The sequence below is a fragment of the Platalea leucorodia genome (assembly GCF_965183815.1).
Source record: "Platalea leucorodia genome assembly, chromosome: 5".
Classification (NCBI taxonomy): Eukaryota; Metazoa; Chordata; class Aves; order Pelecaniformes; family Threskiornithidae; genus Platalea; species Platalea leucorodia.
In genome coordinates this window covers 10,719,443-10,742,608 of record NC_138827.1, presented here as the reverse complement: position 1 = coordinate 10,742,608, position 23,166 = coordinate 10,719,443, and the positions used below count along the sequence as shown (strand labels likewise).

General features: G+C 41.6%; 1 protein-coding gene across 1 annotated transcript in view; it reads left to right on the top strand.

The window, feature by feature from the left end:
- The first annotated feature begins 9,385 nt into the window (after positions 1 to 9,385).
- The window catches only part of RAC1 (Rac family small GTPase 1), a 15,505-nt gene continuing 1,724 nt past the window's right edge, over positions 9,386 to 23,166 (top strand). The window contains exons 1-5 of the mRNA XM_082311641.1: positions 9,386 to 9,603; positions 16,473 to 16,544; positions 17,939 to 18,056; positions 22,145 to 22,207; positions 22,944 to 23,103. Coding sequence (XP_082167767.1) covers positions 9,569 to 9,603; positions 16,473 to 16,544; positions 17,939 to 18,056; positions 22,145 to 22,207; positions 22,944 to 23,103 — 448 coding nt within the window. The 5' untranslated portion in view covers positions 9,386 to 9,568. The remainder of the gene's footprint in view (positions 9,604 to 16,472; positions 16,545 to 17,938; positions 18,057 to 22,144; positions 22,208 to 22,943; positions 23,104 to 23,166) is intronic.

Genomic DNA, 23,166 nt, shown 5'->3' with positions numbered 1-23,166 from the left:
ACAGAATCACGCTGGTGCACAGAGAAAGAATAATTTCAGAACAAAACTGGACGTCTTCCCAGGTTTATCTGCAATTCCTTTGTCTGTAAGCCATTAATTACATAACAGAGCAGAAAACAGCTGGAAAACCCTGTGTGTGTCTGGAAACCGTACACAGTTCAATGGAGGAAACTACAGGCGCTGGCTTGTGCTCTCGGGAATGGGACTGTTTTAAGGACACGGGGTGTTGGGAGAGCTTGTGGGTGTCGGGGGGAGGAGGTACCGCAGGGCCCTCCGGCCTCACCGGCGGCTGCCCTGGGGTGGGAAGGCGTAGAGCGTGGTTTTAAATGGCAGAACCAGTGAGCGGAGCTGTCCTTAAGGCGATTTTTATCCCTGTCCAGCCTCTGAACAGACCTGAAGGAACCCATTTGGATCTCAAGCCTTTAGATAGCCCCTTCTTAGCGTGGAAATCCCTGATCTACTTCCTTCAGATCCCATTCTCCAACTCGGGACAGCTGCAGGTCACTGCTGTCTTCTAAGCAGATCTGACTGAATTTCAGGCTGTGGAGTTAAATGCCTCACAGTTAAGATTATCCTCCTGACTCTTACAAAGCAAACTGCCACTCATTCAGATCAAAAAGGTCTCAAAGAAAATGTATCTTAAAACCTGCCTTCTCAGGAACCTCTCCATCTTCCACGAGGCATCCTAGCAGATTCAAAGCTCTTCAGACCCCTCTTTAGCCACAGACTTCTGTCAGTTCTTTAATCAAAGATGGATGATCCTCTCTGAGGCCAGGATTGATCTGTCTGTGATTTCGTATCTTCTGCATGCCTGGCTGTCTTGAGCCTACCTGTACTATTCCAAAGAGGGAACATTTTGAAGGACTTGTTACCTGCGCTGTTTTCATTTTGTAGAACTGGAAGTAATAGCCCTCACTCTCCCATCGGTTCATGCAAAAAATATCCTTCAGGTTACTATTATAGCAAGCCATGCAAAAAAAAAGGCAGGAGCCTGAAGTTATGTATGTTCTCCATAAAGTTCATGCAATAGCTTCTGATTCCAGCTTCTTAACCTCTGTCACAAAGTTTTCCAAAAACAGGTATAGTGCTTCTGCAAGCAGGAAAGTAATGTACCCAGCAGGGGTTTTGCCGCTGTGTGCTGTGTGGTATCGCCATCCTCCCCTCTGGGTCAGCTTAGCACGTCTGGTTTGTGAAGACAGCGCGGTATCTTTTTTTCCTGTTCATCTGAAGTTTTTAATAACCCTGTTAGCACTGGAGGCACAGGAACTGAGATGTGTCCGAGTCCTACACTGGAATTCCAAGGTAATTTGAATTCCTTATCGTCTCCGTTCCCTTCGCCGTTGTACATACTAAGAACATCTCCACAGCTAAGCACGAACATGATTTAGCTGCCACAGGACATTTAGCAGCTTTCCATGATTAAATTGGAACGCAATGTGTCACACAAAGGTTGTATCAGGAAGCTGATTAACTTTTATATTTATCGGTAGATATCTGCCAGATTCTCATTAGTTCCGCCTCACGCCGCTCGTTGAAACAGATGTGACACAGTATCAATTTTCAAATCTTGATTAACTGTAAATTACTTTTCTCAGTAAAATAGGCAATATAATTAATAAATTAGTTCATAATAGCATCGGTATTGATTTGGATCTAATTATTTAATTAAATAGTGAGATTGATAAAACACTCCTTAGCTTTCCAACAAAGAAAGCAGTGGATAATGCAATTGAATACCAACTGAAGAGATTCACCAGCTTTTGTCACATCAAGATTTGGAAATCAGCTAATTATTTTCACGGTGAAACTAAACCTCAAAACCATCCCACACTTCCTCCTCCGATCTCAGCTCCGTCACGGTGGTAAAATCCTTTTCAATTTAGCTAGGACACTGATTACTTTAGTCTGCAGAAGTTTGAAACTATCGACATGCAATTTGTGGCTGATGGCTGCAGAGATCATTTTCCATCACTTTAATGCCATCATCCCATTTTTGCTTCCTAACCCTGACTCGTCTGTCTCTGTTGCATCAGACAAGCACATTCTTATCTTTTCAAGTCTTTTCATGTTTTATTTCATTTTACCTAAAATTTCTTCTCAGGTCAAGTATTCCTCTATTCAAAGAAAAAATGTTGTTAGTCAGCATTACTGACTTGTTACATTTTCAAAATGTCCTCGTAAGCTTTCTTAACGTATATCCATTGTATTTAGAAGTAGTTCCTCATAGGTTTATGCAAAAATTCCTCTATTCTACTTCAGGGCTCTTAAGTTACCTTATTTCCAAAAGAATGAAAAATTAGGCCCTTGATGTGCCTACCACATAGATCGATATGATCTGATTGCACTCCCCTGTTTAATTAGGTCTGTCTGCCCTCTGCCTGGGACAGGCCTCTTTTGGGAAGGGACCTCTCTTGACTCCGGAGCGTGACACGGAGCAATCCTTATGCTTGCGATCAGGTCTCCAGGGCTCTCTGTAAGAACTCATAACAACATAGACAAACTATGAACACTTAGTATTTAAATGAGGCAGAGTTTAGGGTTATTTATGCTTACAGTTTGTTCTTTCTGGTGCCTTTTTATATCCATTGCTATGTACACAAAAAATGCATAAAATGATTGATAAAATGATTGCAAAAGACCGAGATCGTAACAGAAACTTGAAAAGGGGAAAAGTCAAATATTGTAAACAATAAAGCATTTTGTTCTCTTCAGTTCCTATGATCTTCTGTGCTGTTTTAGACTGAAAGTTCAGTTAAAAAAAAGCCAGATGCTTCCTAACAAACCCCTTCTTGTGAGTGGGTTTTTAGGACTGCAAGGAAACTTGTCATGAGCTATGGTAGCCCGGCTGCTGACGCTGAGCTTCCCTTCCCTGGCAGCGATCGGCCTCAGCACTCTGGAATCCCAGACGCCCCTCAGAGCATTTATTGTCCCTGGTGACAAAAGCGTTCAGTTTACTCTTTCAGTTTAGGATGACGTCACGCTTAGAGCACCCTCTCTCCAAAATCTTTCAGAAAATTCAGTGTACAACACACTGTGGATTCTAACAACACAGTGTTGGCGAGTTACAGTTAGATACACGGGGGGCTACCAACAATATGAACAACTCTTGCAGAGGCTGTTGTGTTACAACACAGTGTTGCACACAGTTTGCACTGAGGAGCGTCGCTACTCCAACACAGGCAATACTGAAAAGGCACAAGACCTCATTGGAACAGGTATTTTTCATCAGTGTAATAAAAGCAGGGTCTAACGTTAAATCAAAATGCTTAGCTGCCAGAAGTAAGCAGAAATACCAGTCAACCATCTCTTGGTAAAACAGAAAGAAGGTGACCTATGTCACCATTAACCTAGATTGTTTTGCAAACAGGACGATTTTGTAATTTTTATATTTAGGAAATGGAGAATAAAACAAACATCTCATTTTGAGAAGTCTTCCTCACAGAAATTGTTACTTAGCAACTTATCAGCATACAATCATTGGGGAAAAAACTCCTAAGTTTTTCATACAATTTCTGTATTTTATTTATGCTAAAATAAGCTCTTTTGTACTTATGTATTATATTTATTCCTCTTATAAGTTCTTCAGAATTTCTACAAATGGTTTCGGTGAGGAATAGATTCCAGAATATATCATTGCTTTTTGACAATTCTTATTTCTGTAATAAATGTACATTTCTGTTCCGAATGCTGACCGTGCTATAGGAGGAACCACTGATTTTAACTTCTGGCTCTGACCTAATGTGTTTTTTGAAGCTGTTTGGTTATTGTCCTGCTTTCCACTCCAAGAGAATCATAGAATCATAGAATCGTTAAGGTTGGAAAAGACTCTTAAGATCATCAAGTCCAACCGTTAACCTAGCACTGCCAAGTCCACCACTAAACCATGTCCTCGAGCACCACGTCTACGCGTCTTTTAAATACCTCCAGGGATGGGGACTCAGCCACTTCCCTGGGCAGCCTGTGCCAAGAGAAGTTGTTAGTTGGGATGTGTCACAGCTGTGCAGCACGACAGAGGGAAGTAGGTTTCTTACCCCTCCATCTGTCCTCAGGCAAACTGACCACGGAAGACTTGGCCCTTTCAGTCCAGGCTCCGCTAAAGTCCACAAGTGTGTCTGCAAGCCTGGAGCAAAAGAAACACTCCATCTTTCTAAGCAAATCAAGTGGCCAGGTCAAAGCTTGTAGCCTTCGGTCTTTATCAATGTGAAAAATGATTGGAGGGTGGAAGGCAGGAAAACTAGTAATAACTGAATGGGCTTGTGTAATGGTTAAACCTTTATCCTTTTTCTTAATAATGTAAAGCTAATTTCTGTGAAATGCGTGATATCAAGACAGGTAGAAGTTGAGGGGAACCTGCACCTTACACATCTGTGTACTTCAGCAATGCCTCACCTCAGGGCATGATGTGATGCTTACAGTTATGAAAAGGCTTATTCCCGTATTTCTGCTGAGGGAGTTACAGCGATAAAAAACTGAAGTGACGCAGAGAAGGCTCAGGTCCTTGTTTATAAACATATAATGGTGTCTCTATTCCAGAAAGCTTACAGCCGTATACAGGGATTACTGTATATAGTCCCACTGCCTTCAACAACAGTTCTCACTGTAGTAAGCACTGTCTGTTACTGCTTGCTAAACCTGAGGGTAGACATAAATGAATGCAAAGCCTTATGTGGTTTTTATAACTGAAATTCTTGACAGAAGATATATTTATCAGAAGCTACCTAAAGAAAATACAGGACTTGTTTCTGCTGTATACGTATACCAGCTAAATCATCTATGCTAATATCACATGAATGTGATGCATTTATTCTACAATGCTTCACTATTGATGTAGAGATTTATATACTAACATTTTATTTTCATGCTCCTTTATCCTGTTCTCTCTGGTGCAGCAAATGCTGACATTTAAAAGTTGTGGTTCCTTTTTTATTGCTGGCTTTGGTGCCTCTAGAGCAGACTGAGTACTATATTTGAACAGCGAACATATCACATGCTAGTACAGGGTTTTTTTCAACACTCAGGAGACTAATCATGCCAAAAATGTCTGCCTGGAATATCTAGAAATTGCGGACTGTTACTTGTGGATTAGATTATTTTCTAACATGAATTTTACGTCACGGTATCTCCCCACCTTCGGAGAAGATACTCTGAATTTCCTCCACAGTGATAGTGTCACTTTCCTAATTAAACCTGTGTGCTCTATTAGCTTGACGAAGACACGTTACTACAGAATTCAAAGATCATTGAGCAAAAAACTTCAGAATCTCAGGCAACCATGTTAGGTGTGAATCTTTAAGTGCTAGCTACTATCCAAACAGCTTGAATAAGTACTACTATCCTGATTTCAAAGTGGGAAGGCAGAGGGGCTCAGTGCGTGACAGGCCACACAGGCAGATAACGCCACAGTGGAACCAGAGTCCAGGAAGGAATTCTGGATGCCTAGTGCTGTGCATTAAGATTTCTTTCTGCCAGTTACTATGTCCCTAATACTACATCATCAATCACCTGACTTTTACCACCAACTCCAATTAGGATAAAATCAAGCCTCAAGTGCAATTTTTAAAGACAATTCTCTCAGCTATTTTAAGACAAAAAAGCATCTGGAAACCCAGTTTTTCTCCAGTAAGAGAAATCTCTCTTCAATTGTTTTGGGTGGGGTCTTTTGCTTCTGATTTTAATACAAATATCTAAAGAGAGAAGGGTGCAATATACCGAAAGCCTTATCCTGCCCTCTGACGCTTTGTGATACACCTTTGCTTCACGTAAAATTTGCTCTTGCACTTCAGTCCAAGCCCTGGTTTCAAGTGGCTGTGAATTACGATTACAGCTTTTTGCTCCTAAAACAGTTTTTACGCTATTGGGAAGGACAGACTTTTACTTTTGACCTAGATATTGTAGCATGTTGTTTCCTGAAGGCAGCTGAACAGAACTGATGTCAGCAGGAAGTGTCATCGAGGAGTAAGAATACACCTATGAATCACTCTTAGGTGTTCTGGTTGTTTCACTGACGTGTTTCCCTGTACGTGCAATGTGTACACTGGTCCCTCTCTACTTCTCTGTGTGTTTGTTTGTGGCTTTATTAATGAACTAACGTGTTAAAGAACACAGTAATACTTTGGGATGAAAGATACTACAAAAGTGCAAATAATTATTGTCTCTGTAACGCTGATAGTCTGTGTCATGGTGAGTAGAACTTTCCAGTATTGCATCAGCGTGATTGCCCTGCCACTCCCCATCCACAAAGGAGAATAATCCTCCTTCAGTGCCAGCGCATACACAATACACACATTCAGCCAGTATCCGAAACAATTTTAAATAATTATTTCCTCCCGATGTCTAAGAAAAAGAATTTCAACAATTGTAATGGATGAGGGAAGATACGGTGACAGATTCTGGAGCAATATTAGGACTGATCTAAGCCTCAACTTTCTGATTCATGATCTTATCAGAATTATGGAAAGATTTATAATTTGTTATTGTTACAGCCATTCATTATTTTGTTTTTACATGCTCCTCTGTGTAGTGTATTTGTAACTATTCCATGTACAACTCAGCACTGCAGTCCTATCTATCAAACTGACAATTTTTCTATTAAGTAGTTAGTTACTAACTTCTCACTCCTTTGCCCTGCCTTTCATACTGCTCTCTAAGTTTCTTTCCTTTTGTCAAACTAATGTTTCAATATGTTCCCTGTGTCGGTCTCTCCTCTTATTCTCAGGGGAAAAAAGGTATCTGCAAAGAGTGTTAAGCATTATTTGTAGCACCATATAAGTTATTTGTTTCTCTTTAAAAACAAATACACTACATACTAGTTAAACAAAAAAGATGCAAGAATAAAGTAAAATGTAGCTGAAATATAGTAACTTTAATAACAGAATAATTAACACATCATGTACTCTACGGAGCACACACATAAGTAACCATTTGTCTTCCAGGGCAAATAAAGAATAGTTACCTTAAGGGAGATATCAACTAGGATTTCAAATGCAAAATTTTGAACAATTCCCAAAGGCTCCTTTTTATCATATTTAAGGAAATAAAGATTTACAAACATGTGGGGAAAAAAAATGTATAAATCTGTTACCATCATCATCTATCCAAACTGCAATATTGTTTTTAATGACTAACAGTAAATATTTATCTAGGTATTTTCTAATGTTGGCAACTATATACCCAATTGGGTATAAAACTGTCAATTTAAAAAATATTCAAAGCATTCCCTGTGTTTTAACTTAAGTATTTTTTGAGAATGCAAAACAATTGATCCCAAAAGAACAGGATGGAGGAGCACTGAAAAGAACATATATAAAAAGATATCGCTTGTCTCATGACAGGATCATAAAAGCAATTTGTGCTAATGTGTTTTCTCTATTATAGCCTTCATCCCTGTCTTTGTATGCTATTTTGTAATAATATTGTAAATTTCGTTGTACCTCTTTTTCATGTTAAAAACTCTAATCATCCATCTGTTTTACACTGGATGAAAAAGAACCAGTGGAGGAACAGGTAGGTGGGGGGAAAATCAGAAGCAGTTTCACATGTCACTTGAATCTTCACATGTTCTGTGTCTCCCCAGGACCATGGCATAAATCAGACAGTCTTCATGTCTGCTCTGTGTCTGTGCAGTATCTCAAAGGCCCCCAAAGCTGTTGTAGCAGCCAAGAACAGCAGGAGCACTGCGATACTGCCCACATTTCTCTTCCGCAGCTCCCGGCTGCTGGGTAGAGAACAGTTGCCAGGTCATTGGCAGCAGCAGAGTCTTGGCTTTAAGGATATTTAGCTTAAATGACAAGTCATTTCAGCTTCCGTCTGTATGAGGGAACATGTACGTACAAATGTTGCAAAAATAGCCTTTCAGGTGACAGTGATAGCTATGATATTTTCCTCACTGATGTGAAATATCTGAGAATTAGCTTTGCTCAGCAAAAGAAAAATGGAACAGAGTAAATATCACGGAATGCTCTGTCCATTGATGAGGTTGCATTGTGTGGTATCAAAATAATTTAGAAATGTTCCAAAATTAATCGAAGATCCAACCATTGGAAAACCCATGATGGTACACTATATTGATTTCAGTGAACTCATCATCACTTTGCAGAAGCAGCACGTGCGTGGGCCCTTTCCCCATACCTTCTCTGAGGAATGGATGGCAATGCAAACAAAGGGAATAGCGGTCGTGTGCATCAGTCCAACCAGAAGCTTCTCTGGCAAGTAGAGATATGGCAAGAACTAACTGTAGAAATTAAAAAGTCTCCTGGGACCATTGGACCTGCTCTGCTTGACTTTTACTTCAGTATTTCCTGAAAATAACTGGTTTGCTTGGGGAAAAAAGAAACCCAAGGCTCTGTGTAGTCTGACAGTCCCTGGGCTGTCCCATCTTGTGAAGACTGACTGCTCACTGATCTGCTCTAAAACTTGCCAGCAGAGTTAATTAATGTCACAGCACATCGGGAGGAGGGAGGGCGGCATGAGGATCCGTCGATGAAGGGAAACGTTCTGGTGGCACACTGAGTGAGAGGGTCTGTCCTATGGTGGGCGTCTGTCTGGGGAGCGTGGGCATCCACCCACAGCAGCACATGAGGAACGTTGCGGGTTGTCTCTGGTAACTTGAGCTACATCCCCTCAGTCCATCTGTAGGACAAACAGAATTTCACATTAACGTGCCTCATCAGATGTGAAGAATTAGATTGGTGCATGATGTCCCGACAGCGGATGGATGCTAGGATTGTGTTAAGGCTCTTGGGAGTGAAAGACAGGATCCAAAGCGGTGTCAGAAGACATTTTGTTCGAGAGGGGTCTGTCACGGCATGGCGGCGTGGCCGCCAGGTCGGTATGGCACCAGTGAGGCGGCGGACGGGGCTGGCGAGCGATGATGCCCTGACTGGTGTCCATGACCAGACGCTGGCTGGGGACGGCGGCGCGGCCTCCCCGCCGGGCAGCTGCTCTCCTGCGGCCTGCATGCCGCTGCCAGCCCAGCTCGCAGCATGAGGCTGCTTGCTTGTCTCAGCAGTGCCAGCGCATGACATCACTTTTCAGTAAGGCTGTGACTGATTAAAGGGAAAAAAAAAAAAAGGATGACCCTGGGGGCTCCCTGGTCCTGGGGCGGAGGGAGCCGGAGGGAGGCCCGCCGCCCCTGACTGGGTTAGTAGCACAAGCATGGCGGCGGCTCCCGCCCGGCGGTAAGCGGTGCCGAGCGCTGCCGATCGCGCCCGAAGCCCTGCCGGCGCGACGGAGAAACCCGAGCGGTGCCGAAGCGGCCCGAAGCCCGCTCGGCGCCGCCCGCCGCCCGGCCGAAGCGGCTCCCCGGGAGGGCGGGGTGTCGGCGAGCGGGCCCGGAGGCGGGGCCGCGGGGCCGAGCGCAGCCCGGCCGGATGTGAGTGGAGCGGCCGCTTCCTGTTTCCCCGCAGTTCTCCCTCTCCCCGCCTTGGGTGGTGGCCGCTGCCTCGTCCCCGCTCCCAGGCACAGGGCGGAGGCGGCCGCGACCCGGTGCGGAGACCGCCGCCGGCTGCCTTCTTGCGCGGCCCTCCCCGCCCCGCTCAGCAGCAGGACCCGCCGCCGCGGCGCAGCCCCGATGCAGGCCATCAAGTGTGTGGTGGTGGGCGACGGGTAAGTCTGAGGGGATCCCCCCGGTCGGGCCCTCGCCGTGAGGGGACCCCGCCGGCCCCGGGGGGGGTGAAGGGCGTCCGCCCGCGGGGCGGGGAGCGGCGCGGGCCACCCGGGCCCCGCCGCAAGTCGTGGGCGCCCCCGCCGCGGGGCCCGGGCGCGGCCCTGCCGGCCCTGAGGGGTGCGGGGGCTCGCCGGGGCCGGGGGTGTGGGCGCCGAGGCGGTGGGCGGGTGGCGGCCGCGGCTTCCTGCTGGTGGCGGGGGAGGGGAGGGAAGCGTGGGGCAAGGCGATGACTGCTGCGAGCAAATGGTGGCCGCCTCGGGAGCGGGAGAGCCGGGTTTCTGCAGCGGTGTTGGTAAGCGGTGGGTGTCTGCGGTGCTGGCCTGCTCCCCGGGCCCTGGGTTGCTGCTGGGGAAGGCGCTCGGGCGGTGGGTGCTGTAGTGGGGGCCGGGTAATTCATGTTGTGCTGACAGAAGTGGCTTTCGCCCGCCGTGGTACAGGAGGGTGGGCACTTCTGGCAGGGGTGGGCCGCTTCTCCCGGCTCGCCCGGGAGCTGCCTCTTGTTTCTGGTGTTGCTTCTATCACTAAGCACACCGAAGTAATCAAAGTGTGTTAAAAAAAAGTTACCGTGCTTTTAATGATGTGAGAAATTCAATATTGATTTGAAATTTCTGAGAGTAACAAACTTATTACTGTTTATAGCTTGATTTTCGACATCTGATTCTTGCAGTAAGGCTAAGTGAAATGTGCTAAACTCCAAGCAGTTCATAAACGCTTGTGAGCAGGGACTGTTTTTCTGCATACATACATCTAGGCTTGTAAGGTTCCTGTGTAAAGGAGGCTGATAAAGCACTTGAAATACAAATAATTAATTATATACTTGTCTGTAAAGAACTGTTACACCTACAGCATTCTAATATGATATTAATTGTAAGTGACACAACTTGAGGATGCTTTTTTAAGTTTAGCTGTTGGATTTCAGTGTGAGGAATGCTGGAATTATGGTGGGGAAAGAGTTTGTGTGTGCTACTTTTGAATATTCTCCATGATGCTATTCCCATCAACTCAGAGGCATTCTTTCTCTTACTGGACGTCAGAGCTCAGGGGAGCATCACAGGCCAGCTGGAAAACAAGAGTTGTCTTATGCAGTTTGAGAGGTTGTTTTTTTTTTTTTTTTTTTTTTTTCCCTTAGGAGAAACAAAAATCCCAGTGTAGGCTGAGCATAATTGGTATCACAGCAAACTTCTGTAGATGACAGAGGAGTGAAGTGTAGCTAAATGGTCTTGCCACTGTCTCTAATTTCACATGGTGGCTTAATCTTCAGGTTACGTGTGGGGCTTTTTTGTTGTTGTTGTTTTGTTTTTTAAGATGTAGAATCTCTAAAAAGGCAGCTAAGTATGGTTGAAGGATAAACTTATGCTGTATAGCAAATTTGTTTTGACTTGCTGTGTAAGATTTTGAGCAATATGAATATGAAAGTGGTATCTTGGCAAATGAAGCCTTTTCCTAGTGATGTAATTCTTTGATGCTAGACAGGATAACTGTGGACTGTTCTTTTGGTTATATTGATTTTAAAACCAACAAACTTGCTTTTCTGTTATATCAGGTTTTTTAATTCAACTGAACTGTGTTGTCTGTGAAATGCTGTAAATAAGTGCGATGCATCAAGTTAGGGTGGGGAAAAAAGTTCAGTCTACTTCCTCCACTAGATCTGAGAACTTAGCGCAGACAAACTGTATAACGTTCAGTAATTCATTCAACAATACAGTTCTTTGTCATTTGCCGTGTAACCATCCCAATTCTGAACATACTTATTGCGACATATCTGTCTTGGAAATGGAAGTGGTGTAATTCTACCTGAGTTTTGTACGTATGTGTGGACAAAATACAGTAATTCAATTTGTTTTCCTTCCTCCTTAGTTAGAAACAAATCTCTCTTAAGGTTGCATTCAGGTACTATTGCTCATTTTTGGTAGCTTTGTATCATTCTCCATTCAGTGTTTTTAAGAAACATTTGACTGTGTTTCTCTGTGCTGCTGCTGCTTCAAAAGTTCAAGCATTACAGGTATTCTAGGAAATGTGTAATGTTTGGCTTAGATAAGGCTAAAGCTTTAGTGTTTCTGTAAAACAATGCAAGTTAAAGATTTGTTTATGTAATATAAAACTTAGGTATTGTTTTATGTACCCTCCGCAAAGATCTACTAGGAACAAAATAAACAAAGCTGTAGAAGTACGTGTGTGATTATTATTTTTTTAATTTGTAAATGAGTAGGCTGTTTCTCATAGGTAACTCATGTTTGTTCTTAGAGCTTTGACTAGTATCTGTTTAGACAACTAATTTAACTAGAAAAACATGGCATGCGTGCTAGTTGTGCTATCATATTTTGCCCTTGGTTTTTTTCCTTCACTGTGAGGATTGTTTGGGGAAAAATAAATGGCAACTGTTGCTTTGTCTTTGTGGTGATATAGAGCAGTAGGAATGTGCAAGACAGATGAAGAGCCCTCCACTTGAGTAACTGCAGGAATTGCTGTTGATTGACACTTGAGAAAAAGCATTGGTGTAAGTTATTTTTAGCAGCTTTTGTTTTCCCTTTAAAAAGGCAGCTGTTAAGTGGTATGAAATCTCCAGTGATGTCGTGTAATGTTAGGGGAAGTTCTGCATTTTGGAGAAATGATTACTAGATGCCACAGAAATGGTCAAACGTTATGCTCTTTTGTAAGCATTTTTTAATCGCAGAAATAGTGTAGGAACAAGAGCAGTGAATTAAGAGTCCCTCTTTGGAATTCTGCCTAATTTGAGACCTTGTCTATTAAAGCCGTGCTGTATTTGATTTGATAGCTTATCGAGAAGGCAGGGAGGGGTAGGGTAATTGGCTTCTTACTGAGCGTAGTGCAGTGTTTGTGTAAGATGCTGAACACCTCAAGCCTCTCCAGTGCAATCTGTAGAGAGTGCAGTGACTTGAAACTGAGTAACGTGTTACTGAACTTTTAAAGTTTAAAAAATGTAGTAGTATTGTAGGTACTGAACAGCATATTTGGGAGAGGGTGTGTCACAGTGAGTAAAACAGCTTATCTGGCAGAGCCGTGTGTAACTAAACCTACTATAGCAAAAATACCGAACTTTTGGTCTGAGAATGGCACTAGAGAAGTCTCAGCTACTGTTTAACATTTGAGTGAAGACCTGGGCTGTTGTACATCATGTCTGCTAGGGAGGTTGTTCTTGTGGATCAGAGAAAGAAAGAAATGACATAAACAAAGCTTTTTATGAAGGCTGCCACCTGTTTGTAGGTATCAGCATTTCTGGAATTAAACCAGCAAGTACTCAGCTGGTCTCCATTTCCATGGCTGCAAATGGGAACTAAATTCTCACAATTCGTTTTTAGTTGTGGGAAAGCAGGAGATTCTCAACCATCTGTGCAGCTCCAGTGCCTTTAGAGTGGAAGTAGTGCTGGTGCGGATCCTCTAACGGCATTTTCAGTGCATGTCACATACAGTGGCTCCAAGCACCTCTAACACAGTGGGGAAACTTCATAAAACTTGTTAGTGTAAATAAGGCCAGGAAAGAGGTGACATGTTTTGTTTTCAGGAATTGGTACATACATGGTTATATAAATACATTGATTTCTGGATGGTATCCAGAAGCAATAAGGGGCTCAGTGCTGTCTTTTGTAAATCTTTCACTTATTGTTCAGTGGTTAAAGCGCTGGATTTCTGTAGGCCATATTTTTAATTACAGTCAAATGTTACTAGTTTCATTTATGTAATAGTGGGTGGACAGAGCTATGATTAAGTAGTTGCTAGAAATCTTGTTATGACTAATCTTGGTTTGGTGTTATTTTAATTTCTTAGTCTCAGCCTTCATGTACAAGGATTTATATTTTGCCAAACAGTTGGAATTCTCTTTAGGGGAGTTGCTTTAATACAGAAGTTAGAAGTCTAAAAAAGTTGATAAAGTACTTAGACAATGTACTTTATTTATAAAGGTAGGCATTAGTGTTTATTTTTAAGGCTGGCAACCATAATGATCTGATTCGTAGGGCAGTGAGCCAAAAGGCAAGGAAAGCAGGAAACCTAGATGGAGCAACTCTGAAACAGGGTTGTTGAACGTGTTTTTTCTTGTTTAAATGACTCTGGCTGATTGGTGCTGCAGAAACACACTACAGGCATTTCTAAGCTTGGAATGAAATCTCTCACCGCCTCCTTCCTGCGCTGTTTTGATTAGCCAGAGCAGACTCACCAGTTTCAGTGCAAGGTGAACAAAGGAGCTTGAGTGCAGAGAAAAGTTCTTGATCCACTGCTGAAAATGTTGAGTTCAACATTAGTTAGAAGCCTAAATTACATGTAATGAACTTACTGGAAGATGAAGCATCAGACCAAACAGGTTCTAGAAGCGTGAGAACACGTAGCCTCTGCGCCTCAAGAAGTTTCCCAAAGAAGCTGGCTTTTGCTCCTCTTGGTATTTTGAAGGTTTTCACATTTGTCCTTTATAAGCTGGACCAGCATAGCCTGCTTCATAGTGTTCCAAGTGCAGTTCAGCAGTGTATTCTAATTGATCTAACTCGCAGAGCCGGGAGCTCAAATAGCAAGTGGTCCTTATGGGGGGAGGCGGAGTGAATAGCTTTCTCTAACTCCTTTTTCTGGCTTGTTACAGAGCCAATGAGTGCTAGTGCAAGAGATGAGATGAGATGGGATCTCCTCTTCTGACAGCTGTTAAATTAGCTTAGCTGTGTTGTCATACTGCTCCCCAGTTCTTTCCCACAGAAGTTTTTGGATGGTAAATCCCTCTTCTGCTTTTGAACAGAAATATCTCAAGCCTGTTACTACAGGAGAATGTTCAGGGACTGTACTTATCAAGAATAGAATTAAATGTCCCCTTTTTTGTTGTTGTTATAGCTTGGTAAAAGAGAGTGCATGCTGAAAGGAAAAAAAAAAATCTCAGACTGTTCAAGGAGCTGGCATCTTGTTTCCTTAGAAGCAGGTGTGAAAAGTAGTGTGGAAAACTGCATGGTATGGTCAGAGAGAGTTGTGGCAGATGGGATGTTCTGCTAGGTGTCAGCTCAGAAACATGAAATTACAATTAAAAAATGGGCATGTAGGGTAAAATCCTAGCTAATTTTGCACACTGAAGCAACTCTTTCATAGCTTAAGCATTTAAGGTAGTGTTGTCAGATGCTGCTATCAAACAACTTCTTGGGCTAATGTGGTATGGAACTGCTTTAAGTTTAATGGAGAGACTTGCTACAGATTGAGCGACAACACACACAGTAACTTATGGTTGTGATAAAGCTCAAATTTACTTAACCTGCCTTAAATTGTGAGTCACTAGGTAAGGCTGGTTGGTCAATGTTGAGTGTCAAATCATTTTACATGTTTTGAAGATGGTCTTTGGTAAGTGAAGGGGCAGTCCACATGCTTCCAAACCAAGAGAAGAAATGCAATGATTTAAGTCAAAGATACATAGTAAAATTCAGATGTTAATGCCTCAGAATGTTTGCAGCTGGAGGGCTAGTAAGCCCTTGACTAAAGCTTGTTTCTGTGAGTTGTTTTTTTTTTTTTTTTCTTCTGCAGAAGCTAAAGGATAATAGGATATTTTTAGCAATAGCATTTTGTTCTTGGGTTGTTTTTTAAATACTAACTGTAGTTCTAGACTTTTGTCTTTCACTTTCCTTTGAAAAATTTAGTTCAGGAGGGTCATGAGTCAAACCTAATACTAATGGCAAGTTTATACGCGTAAGTACAGTAAGGCTTCAAAGTTACTGCTGACTTGCATTGAGCAAATCATTTCAGCGATAAAACATCATCAAGACAGCACAGTTTGCCTTGCATGGCAGTTTGTCTGTTTGAGAAGAGTCATCGGGAAGACTGTTAGACTGCCTGGGCATTATCGCCTTTGAGAAACTAGTTGCACACTCACCTTCTGGAATCTCTCACACTGTTAAAGGATTATGCACCGTGAGTGAGAAGCCAGCATGGGAACCACTCTGCAGTCCCAGAAACGCTCTTTGCAGAGTCTATTTAAATTGGACCATATTTCTTTTTTAAAAGTTTTCCAACCCTTTAATTGAAACTGTAACAAAAATTCAATGGTGTCGTTAACCTAATGTTTGACTCTAGATAAGATGTGGGGAGGAGGGTGGAGAGGGAAGGAACTGGCTGCCAGAGTTTTGAAGGAAACCCAGAACAGAACCTCGTCTTGCTCCCATTTGAGGCTGTTCAGAATTGGATCTGTGGGGAAAGGTTCGGTGTTCCAGGTTCTCCAATATCAGAATGTAATTTATCTATAAATCAGTTTGTGAAATGTTTGAATAGTTGACAAATGCATGCGGGGAGTCGTTTTGCAATAGCAATAAATATTGTGAGGATTATCATTCGTTTATTTTTCTCAGAGACTCAAAAGTAATGATGTGTTGAACAATTATACTTTTCTAGGTTTTTCAAACTTTAGTTATGTGAAAGTATACCACTTTCTGGAAAAGATAACAGTTTTGGAATTGTGTAAAGGGTGTCTGGAAATACTTCTCAGGGGTTTTTAATTTCAGGGAGTTGGAGTAAGGCAGTCTTCATGAGTATTCAGTCAGGTGACTAGCAGATGTTAGTATTCTTATTAATACTTGTGGTTTTTTTTTCTCTAAAGATTAACAAAATTTGGTAATTCACCACTTCACAAAATGGATGTTTATATTAGGTGTGTTTTCATTACCAGTCATCTTAGGGCTACAGTCTATTAGCTGTTTTCTTGCACAATAGTGACTACTGACACTCCATTGTTCCTTAGATGATTGGATGTAATCAGTCTTCTTCCCTAAAAGGAATATTATTTCTCATTATTCAAGATCAATGTGTTTTATATGTGAACTTTCTCTTTTTACAGTGCTGTAGGTAAAACATGCCTACTCATCAGTTACACAACCAATGCATTTCCTGGAGAATATATACCCACTGTGTAAGTACTTATAAAATCCTAAGAACTCATTTATGTCAACTTCTCTGTGCTTACCGCCATTCCAGATTCCTTATTTGAGTTGTTTGAATTGGCTGCAAGCACCCTTCAGTTTCATCTTGGATGTTTAACTGAGTACCTAGGCATGTGTAAGGAGGAGCTCTGTGGGGTTTTACTGCTCGGGCACAGTCGTACCAGTGCTTGTTCAGGCTCCATCAGTTTTGCACCTCTCTGCCCTCTAGGCCTAGCTTATTCAGGACTAACATTTACTAACATTTTATCAGATGCTGTTCTCTTTTAAAATACTATGCTATTCCTGTCTTTAATATCATTCATGATAAGCAGTCCCAAGGCCGAGCAGCTTGTAAAACATCATATTATGGTCAGAAATAGTTGGTTTAGATGACTAGAGAATTTTTTTTCATTTGTTCTTTCCACTTTGTGTGCTACTGCCAATCCTGTGCTAAGCCAGCCACAGCTCTATAGTTCATCAGGCGAGATTGTGGGGACTCATTTATTTTGGTGCTTCCCATTTTCTTGCATGTAAGGATTTGTCAGTATCAGTATTAGTGTAGTTCTCTTTTTGAGGGGCTGTTGGGGGGAGCCGTTTTATACACGAGCAGCTTTGCCCTTTTCGGATGCCTCTATATTTATCTGGCTGTCTTGCTCTCTAACTATTGATGAGTTTTTCAGCTAACAAAATACATTCTAATGAGATTTACAGATGACTTTAGTTACCCTTCCAAGACCTTGTTGTCTTAATTACTCCTGTTTCCTTTTTTTGGTCTTAAATTCAGATTTTTGCATTACAGTATGCTTGTGTTCCCAGTGAACTTAGTTTAGCCTTAACAAGTCATTAAAACCTTTGTGCCTACAGCAGTGATGAGATAAAAATTATGCCTCTACTGGCCCCTAGTTATTAACTTTGATATTTCATGGGAGGGGTTTTTGATTAGCAGGATAATAAGGTTTTTTGTTTTTCTTAGCTACTGTTGTCATTAAGGATTCCTTGGTTGTTGCTCATGTATCTTCTATTCTAAATATTATAAAATGAGACAGATTAACTTGCCGAATGTCCCACTAAGACTGGAAAGTGCTTGCGAAGTGCATCACCTGCTTTCCTCTGCTTATTGAGATTAACACTTCCTTTGGAAGAGCAATGAAAAAGATGACTTGTGTTCAGACTGGACCAAGTCTGTTGTGTGTATTTTTTCCTTCCATTACCCAATACCAGGGTCAGTATTTAAAGAACAACTTTATTGTTTCTGGGGAGCAGAAGAATGCAATAAAAATGTTTCCTTTTGTAGCGTTCCCAATTAGGACTCTGTAGGAAAAAGTCCTCGGGTGCCCTCTTTTACTGCAAGCTAATGCAGCTAACTCTTTCTTTATTTTTTTAGTTTTGACAACTACTCTGCTAATGTAATGGTTGATGGAAAACCGGTCAATCTGGGTTTGTGGGATACAGCTGGTCAAGAGGACTATGACAGACTACGTCCACTCTCCTATCCGCAAACAGTAAGAACTACAGTGTGAAACTAGAAAGAATCTATACAGCTTTGGACAACATAAGGATATTTTCTTTTTGAACATAAGGCCAATGTTGTCACATGTGGAGTTGTATTTCTTAGTAACAGTGACTTGTTGCAAGCTACCTTCCTTCAGCCTACATGCTGTAGCTGTATTATAACCTTTGTGTGTACAAATGTTAAAATTTGCATGCTTATGTATTTGCGTGCACTGATACTTGTTGGCTTTTGTATAGTTGCAGCCTCAGAATCAGCTAGAATGCTTGATTTAAAACAAGGGGGGCGGGAAAACCAACCCAAAACAAAATCAAAAACCCCTTGGTGAATAGTTCCATCAGCTACTCCATTCATTTTAAGGTTAGCATGCCTGCCAAAAGCAGGGGTTGTTTTTGTTTTTAGGCGTGATGTTTGGCTGCAACCTGACACTGGCACTGCTAAGCACTTGATATTGTTTAGTCTCTGTGAAGATGCTCTAAATGTGAAAGAGGCAGTACTGAAGGAAGATATTATTGGTATTGACAGAGGGTGGGTCGGAGCTTTTGAATATAAAGCCCGTGGCTATTTTATTGCTTACTGTAGTTTGTGCTATAACATCAATACAAATGTGCTTCTGTCTTCCATGCTTGCAACTGGTGAAGTCCTGTCTGCAGGCTGCATCTTTCCTTGCATAAGGAAAATGCCGAAGTAATCTGCTCTTTTCTTTCCAGTGCGTCTTCAGCTACAGTTAATCTTTGTAGAGACTGGCTTTGTAGTCTCTTTAGAGCAGTTACTTTTATCTGGTGGAGCTGTGCTATAAGTAAAGAAAGGTGGTAATTTGCAGGGTTTTTTTGGCATTGATTACTGTTGTTGTTAACTGTCAAATACATATATTCAATGCTAATAATGTAACATGCAAAATTGTTCCAATTACTCTACAGCATAACTGCTCTCTTGAGTAATGTGAATCTTACTTAATGAACTCTGGTGCTTTTTTAAGTAAACTGTCCTAATTCACCGTTTTCCTTAATTCACTGCTCACTAGCTCTTTCAGTTAGACTTGCCCATCAGTTACAATACCCAAGATGGATATGAACATGCCAATTGTAGGCAGCTCTAATAGAAATGACAGACATATCTGCCTTTTCTAGGAAGAGAAGCAATGGAAAGCTGTTTTTCACTAATATTTAGATATTTATGGGATACTTAGGAGAACTTAAGCTTTGCTTAACATGGTAAAAATATTTTCAAAAAAGTATCTCGGAGTAGAAAAAGATATGTTGAAAGATCACTCAATAGTATGAGAAAGCAGAGTTGTAAGGGAGATTATTGTTCCTCCTCTATGACAAAGGGACAGAATGCATGTGCATGTCTTCAGCCGGCTAAAATAACTGTGGCTTTCTGATAGACTGCAAAAGAATTCCACGTCAATCTAAGCATACTTTTGGTAAAAAAATCTTTTCTGTACACCATGTATAACTGCTAAGTAAAGGTTTGAAGTACTTGGGAGTTATTCAGGTTGTTTTTTACAGCAGAAAATGAAACAGAGTGGTAAGTCTTGAACTTCTTATGAAGCAGTCTTTAGATTTTAGACTTGTGCAATAGGTAAGATTCACCATCACTTAAGGGACAAAAACCCCTCAAAACTAACAAAAAGCACAGAGGAAGAGAACAGCGGAGCTGATGAAGACTGACTTTTTTTGGGGGGGGGGATCTGCATTCAGCCTCCCCCTTCCTTCGCTGTGCTATTTAAAACTCACCCCTCACATGTTCTTGTGGCCCTCTGTTTCCCTATATGTGCACCTGAACTACATCCTGGGCAAGGCGAAAGCAGGTATTGCTGATTACGTGGCCAATAAGTGTATCTCGAGTAGCCACCCAGCAGCTCAGTAAGGACTTTGCCACACTGGAGGCATAAATTTATATCTTTTTCCTTGTATTCATCTTTTTATTTTGTTCCTTAAAATATACAGGAATTTAATACCTTCTCCTGAATGTATTTGAAATCTACCAGTATTTCAAAATATTTGGGGAAGGAAGAAGTTGGGACAGAAAAGGTGGTTAACTTTGTTTCCTCAGGAGACCAAACCAAAAAGAAAACTAAGTTAGGAGGATGCTTTTCATGAGAGGTTTGCTCTCGCAAGTCTCCTCTGACACCGCAGACAGACGTTTACAGGTTTATGGGGAAGTCTGGTGGTCTGTTCTGGATGCAGGTAGTTGGTTGTGCTGATTTACAGGGCAGCATCTCTCTTAAGAAGAAAAGCCATGCTGTGAATATTTGTGAGCGCAAATCGCTGACCGAGAGAACGTTTTCCCTTAAATCCATTTTAGGAGTAACTTTATCTCCTACTGTTATTAGGTTGGAGGAACCAATGGTAAGAATATATCTTCCAGTCTGACAGATCAACCTATTGCCGTATGTAAAACTTTAAATAAACTTCAGTTCCAAGTTCTGTCATCTTGTCTTGCTTACAATAGTGATAAATTGGCCCCTATTTTTTAAAAGACTACTTTTCTTGGAACTATGGAATTGCTAGATCTGAGAACTCTGTTACCAAATCTCTTTATATGAGTTGCTAAGACTAAACCTCTTCTTGCAAATAAAATAGCTTTTCCTCCTATTTATTAAGATTGGTAGTGTGCAAGACACCTAAAGTCTTCAAATAATTCCTCATGGTTACACCAAATTTTTTGATCTCTGGAGCTAGTAAAGGAGAGAGTCTGTGTAATGTGCAGAACTTCAGTCACCACAAACCTGCAGAATTGGAAAACAGAAGTAGTGGCCATAGTATCACATTATTTGATGTTGTTTCTTTCTTCTTCTGGGACGCTGCTACGGAGACTTGTTGGGGTGATGCATGAACAACGGGGTTGCAAGTGCTTAGCAGTGCAGATATCAGATGCTGACCTAACAAAATGCCTTGAAATGCAGCACAATCAACTAACATTCTGAAATGCCTGATTCTCTAACCCATTTGATACTGGAATAAGTATGGATGCAGAGGTAGGTTGGGGAAGGTCGGGTTTGTTTGAGAGATGCTTATTGAGTTTTGGGTCATACAGCAAGATTACAGCCTTCATCTGGTTAGACAGCGACAATTAATTTTGTGGTTATTCTGAACGCTTGTAGACTACAGTGTGTCATGTGTGAAGCTCGTTGGGTTTTTGAAGTGTATACTGTAAGGCAGTTAGTGTAAGCATTTGCTCTAAAATGTTGTTACCCGCTCTTACTTACAGTCTTTCTTTTGCCTTCAATTGAAAAGCAAGATGTGCAAGATCCCTGAAAACACCCACTTTTCTCTCTGCTTTTTCATAATTTAAAAAGGGAAGGAGGGACCTTCGAGGTTTTTAATACCCTTCTTAATCCTAATTTGGTTATAGAGAAATTCTGAAATCTTTTTATGCTGACATTCAGTGGAAGTGACAGTTCTGGCTTGGGCATGGAAGTAATAATTGTAGAAATGATCTTTTTCTTTTTTTAATTCCATACTGTATACTTTGCCTTTGCAATTTAAGACTACTTTAGAGTAGTATATTAATAGTATATTCGTATTTTAAAAAATCAGTGCTAACGGTTGACGCTTTGCAGCATCCTATACTGATGAGTTACGTGTCTTTCAAGGCTTAAATCGCTTAGAGGTCTGCAAAGAGCATCCCACCCCCGTTCAGAAGCCAGTCTAACGACTCTTCATTGCTTCTTGTGTTCCTCAAGGATCTGAAGCCTGGTGGTTTTTTTTGTTTTGTTTTGTTTTTCTGAATGTCAGTGAGGGAGAAGAAATGATATTCAGGGGAAAAAGCTTGCAGTGCAACAGTACTAGCGTTTTAGTTGCTGGCTACTGCAATAGCTGATTATAAACTTGATTACAATCCGTTTGTTGTTGGTTCCCCCGCTTTGTGTCTGCTTGTAGCTGCCTGGGAATGGATTTCCCACTGGGAAAGCTACCTTCGATTGTCACGTGCAACTGTGTCGTCAACGTTTCCTTTTGCACGTGTGATACAGATGACATTGTGATATAGATGCTGGTGATATTGGCCTTTTCATGGTGATGAGATTTTATAATGCTGCTCTGCTGGGCTAACTTCTGTCAACTTGTTTTGTAGGATGTCTTCTTAATCTGCTTCTCCCTTGTGAGTCCCGCTTCCTTTGAAAATGTCCGTGCTAAGGTAAGTACGAGCTGGTATCATTTTATTTCTCGGGGTTCAACACAGCGCTCACTTTACAGCAGTATCTGGAAAATATTAGGTGATTTTTTTTTTTTTCTTTTTTTGGCAGGCAATGTGAAATGTAATTTGGAAAGGCAGAACTCCATTTGCCTAACTGCTAAGTCATGGAAGTTCAGGACATGTGAAACACTCTAGTGTGAATCATTCCTTGATTCATTGATAGGATAACAGTAGTTTAAGAGTTTTCAGCCGACAAGGTGCTAAGATCACAAACAGGAACTTTCCTTTTAATGCCATTTAAAGAAAAATATGAAACAAATGCATGTAAAAATTAGGTTGGTACCACTTGTTTCTTGACTCAGCCAGCATTCTAGCATGTGCTCTGCTACTCTTGCAGTCTTTCACATCCTTGGACAACTCATTGCGGAGACTTAACAAATGAGAGGTGGTTTCCATGGGTGGGAGAAGTGCTGATCAGGGGTTTTCTGATGTGTGGAGAAAATACAGCCCTTGGTAGGATAAATTTTTGAAGTATATGGAGATACCTGTTGGCTTCGTTAAAAATGTTTTGCCATTGTATGCTTTCTTTTTTAATACTGCCTTAATGGGGGTCTTACGTTCTCCCCTTACTCTTCGACTCTTGAAAGCGTCACGAAGGACACGGAGCCTTTCAGGTGTAACGTTCGAGAGCCCTCACGGAAATCTGCCCCCCCAACCTACGCTTTTTTTTTTGCAGTGGTATCCTGAGGTGCGGCACCATTGCCCCAACACCCCCATCATTTTAGTGGGTACCAAACTGGATCTCCGGGATGATAAGGACACTATTGAAAAACTGAAGGAGAAGAAGCTGACTCCTATCACCTACCCACAGGGCCTTGCCATGGCAAAAGAGATTGGTAGGATGGCAACGGGGTTCTTGGTGACTTGATCTACATTTTGCTCGTGGAAGATGATGTACC